This window comes from Dipteris shenzhenensis, chromosome 2, assembly GCF_047967505.1.
Source record: "Dipteris shenzhenensis isolate YYH24624 ecotype China chromosome 2, Dip_SZ_1.0, whole genome shotgun sequence".
NCBI lineage: Eukaryota > Viridiplantae > Streptophyta > Polypodiopsida > Gleicheniales > Dipteridaceae > Dipteris > Dipteris shenzhenensis.
Window position 1 is genome coordinate 18,619,086 of NC_141597.1, and position 2,837 is coordinate 18,621,922.

Here is a 2,837-nt window from a genome sequence, read left to right on the forward strand (position 1 = left end):
CGAAGGCCATCGTGAGGTGCAGAAAAGCAATTGGAGGACATGTGGCTGTAGAGGATGGTGTCGTCCGCAACAACGATGGTAGAAAGGGAGGTGAGGGAGTTTACGCAGTTGGCTTTTTACACAGCTTTTCAAAAGCTTTCAAAGCTTTTGGGCTTTCAGAATTTAAAAAATCTAAGGGTGTATATTGTGCCATGTGGAAGCACAAGATTTCAGAATTTGAAAAAACGTCCTAGTGCTGGCCAAGTAAAGAAATTAGTAGGCTTATAAGTTCCTAGGCTCATGGGTGTGAGAAGGCAACGCCCGAAGAGGCTAGGACCTCATGGTTACAACAAGCCCTGTGTGTGAGTGAAAGTTTCAATGAGGCCATCAGGTAAATGCTGGTTTCTGCATTGTCCATGTGCAGCGGAGTTGTGGAGTTTTCGAGGGAGATTTCATAAGCGTTGGAGCTCACGTTAGCCATGAGTTCGAGCTGGTGAGAGGAATCACAAGTTGAAGAAGGGATGAAGATGAGAAGAAGATGAAAGGTGGTGGAACGCATGATTCGTTGTCGTTGTTCATGTGAAACAGTCACAGGGAGGGAGGGGGAGAGAGAGAGAGAGAGAGAGAGAGAGGAGACCGAGAGAAATCTGAGATAAACAAAGTGAGGGATCCCTGCTTGCTTGCAGCTTGCTCTCGCCCAGGCATTCATGGAGGAATCCCGAACCCTCGCCCAGGCTTTCTTCCGTTCCCAACCTCCCTACGCCCAGCTCAAAGCCTCCGACTTCTTCCACAGCCTCGACCGCGACGGGGATGGCTTCCTCAACCAACACGATTTGCTCAACTCCCGCCTCGCACAATCACTCGGGCTCCATTCGTACTCTCGCCTGGCGGAGCTGTTCCAAATTCTCGACGTAGATCGGAATGGAGTTCTCGATTTTGAAGAATGCATGACGCTTTACTATCTGCTGACCGTCCGGACTCGTTCATGCAGCAACTGCGGTGCTTGTATTCTAAGGATGGGATACACCTGCACAGTCTGCTGGGAGCTGCGGGAGACGGTGGATGCTACGTATGATCTCTGCAGGGAATGCTTTTCTTGCAGAAGCTTCAATCATCCTCACGCAAACTTTGTGGACGAGCATGAGATGTACAATCTGATGTTAGCTGCCACCTTCCGCACGTCCCAGCAGGTGCAGTTCTGACGATTTCAGTTAAAGATGTTTTTCTGAGTGGATAGATAATATACTAGCAACATGCCATCAATTTGTGTTTCAGGCTCAGTGTAGAATCTGTGGAGACTTCCACAACAAACACAGCCCAAGTTTCTTATTCAAAGAGGGAACCCATGTTGTTAAAGACTCGAAGAAAGCAGATTGCTTTGTCTGTGAATGGTGCCTTACCTGGCGGTGCTCAAAATGCGGGGTTTTCTTCAAAGGACAAATCTGCAGCGCTAAACCAGGGCAATGGCTTGACAAGTCACGGTACTGCAATCGATGCGGGGGAGCCCGAAAACCAAAGAAGGACATAGAACACTTAATAGAGGTATGTTCCCTACTCAACAAAATAAAACACAACTCGAATTAGTTTGTGTGTGTCTTGTGTGTATGCACGCACATTCACATACATGCATAGATAGATACATAGATCTAGATACATACATACATACATACATACATATATATATATATATAGAGAGAGAGAGAGAGAGAGGGAGGGAGTCTTTTATGTGTGTGTGTGTGTGTGCGTGCGCGCATGTGCATATGTATATGCATCATAGACATATACATATATACACATTCATACACCCTTCTTTATCACATAATAATGAAGGACACACTGTATGTGTGTGTGTAAGAGAGAGAGAGAGAGAGAGAGAGAGAGAGAGAGAGATTGTGTGTGTGTGTGTGTGTGTGTCCTTCATTATTATGTGATAAAGAAGGGTGTCATATACATATGCACATGCACACACACACACAATCTCTCTCTCTCTCTATGACACCCTTCTTTATCACATAATAATGAAGGACACACACACACACACACACACAATCTCTCTCTCTCTCTCTCTCTCTCTCTCTCTCTCTCTCTCTCTCTCTTACACACACACATACACACAATCTCCGTTCTTCTTTATCATGTAATAATGAGTGCTCTGCTAGGGCTTTCTTTGGCTAAGATATGTGTAAAGCTCACAATGATATTTGTAATGACTCAAGCATTTGATCATCACGTGCTTATTAGAGAGAAAATTTAATCTTTAAAAAAAGAGTTTAAATTCAGGCCTTTGCAATCTTTTGAATTCAAGCTTTCTTTGAAAGTCACGTTCACAATATAATTGGCGAACTTATGTGTGAAGTTGAGAATTAATAACTATCCACTTGTTTCCATAGGAGTTAAAGTCAAGAGATATAACGCAAAGTTGTGATTCTTGCCACATCAAATTACAAAGGGGAATGTTGGTGTGCTCTTTGCAATCTGGACAGACTTCAAGCAAAACTAACAAGTCCTCTGAAAGTGTTAGCTCTGTGGGAATGCTCGATCTTATGAATAATGGATTCAAATCCATGGAAGTTGGAGGGAAATTATGTAACACAATTGTGCAAAAGGACCTTTGTCCATTGATGTAAGGAGATAATTTGTATTGCATTTGTCCACTGATGTAAGGATAATAATTTGTATTGCACTTGCCCTTACTAAGGTGCAATATAGGCTTTAAAGATGGGACATTAAAGGAAAAATATTATGTTAATTTAGCTTTCCTCATTGTATAATGGATCTACGTAGATTTATTATGTTGAAAGTGAAATGAGAGAGAGAGCATGTGTGCGTGTGTGTGTGTGTGTGTCCTAGAAATCACT

The 2,837-nt window shown here is 43.1% G+C and overlaps 1 protein-coding gene across 1 annotated transcript; it reads left to right on the forward strand.

The window, feature by feature from the left end:
- The first annotated feature begins 686 nt into the window (after nucleotides 1-686).
- Nucleotides 687-2,606, forward strand: LOC147904425 (Calcium-binding EF-hand family protein). Its single transcript, XM_087398238.1, has 3 exons — nucleotides 687-1,169; nucleotides 1,255-1,521; nucleotides 2,370-2,606. Exons 1-3 carry the CDS (start codon nucleotides 687-689, stop codon nucleotides 2,604-2,606), a joined length of 987 nt encoding a protein of 328 aa, XP_087254364.1.
- The last annotated feature ends 231 nt before the right edge of the window (nucleotides 2,607-2,837 follow it).

Excerpts from the sequence above, each read along its gene's own strand:
- LOC147904425 (XM_087398238.1), top strand. The coding sequence starts at position 687 with ATGGAGGAATCCCGAACCCTCGCCCAGGCTTTCTTCCGTTCCCAACCT. Across the intron at positions 1,170-1,254 it reads CCTTCCGCACGTCCCAGCAG|GCTCAGTGTAGAATCTGTGG; the intron begins GTGCAGTTCTGA and ends TTTGTGTTTCAG. Across the intron at positions 1,522-2,369 it reads ACATAGAACACTTAATAGAG|GAGTTAAAGTCAAGAGATAT; the intron begins GTATGTTCCCTA and ends TTGTTTCCATAG.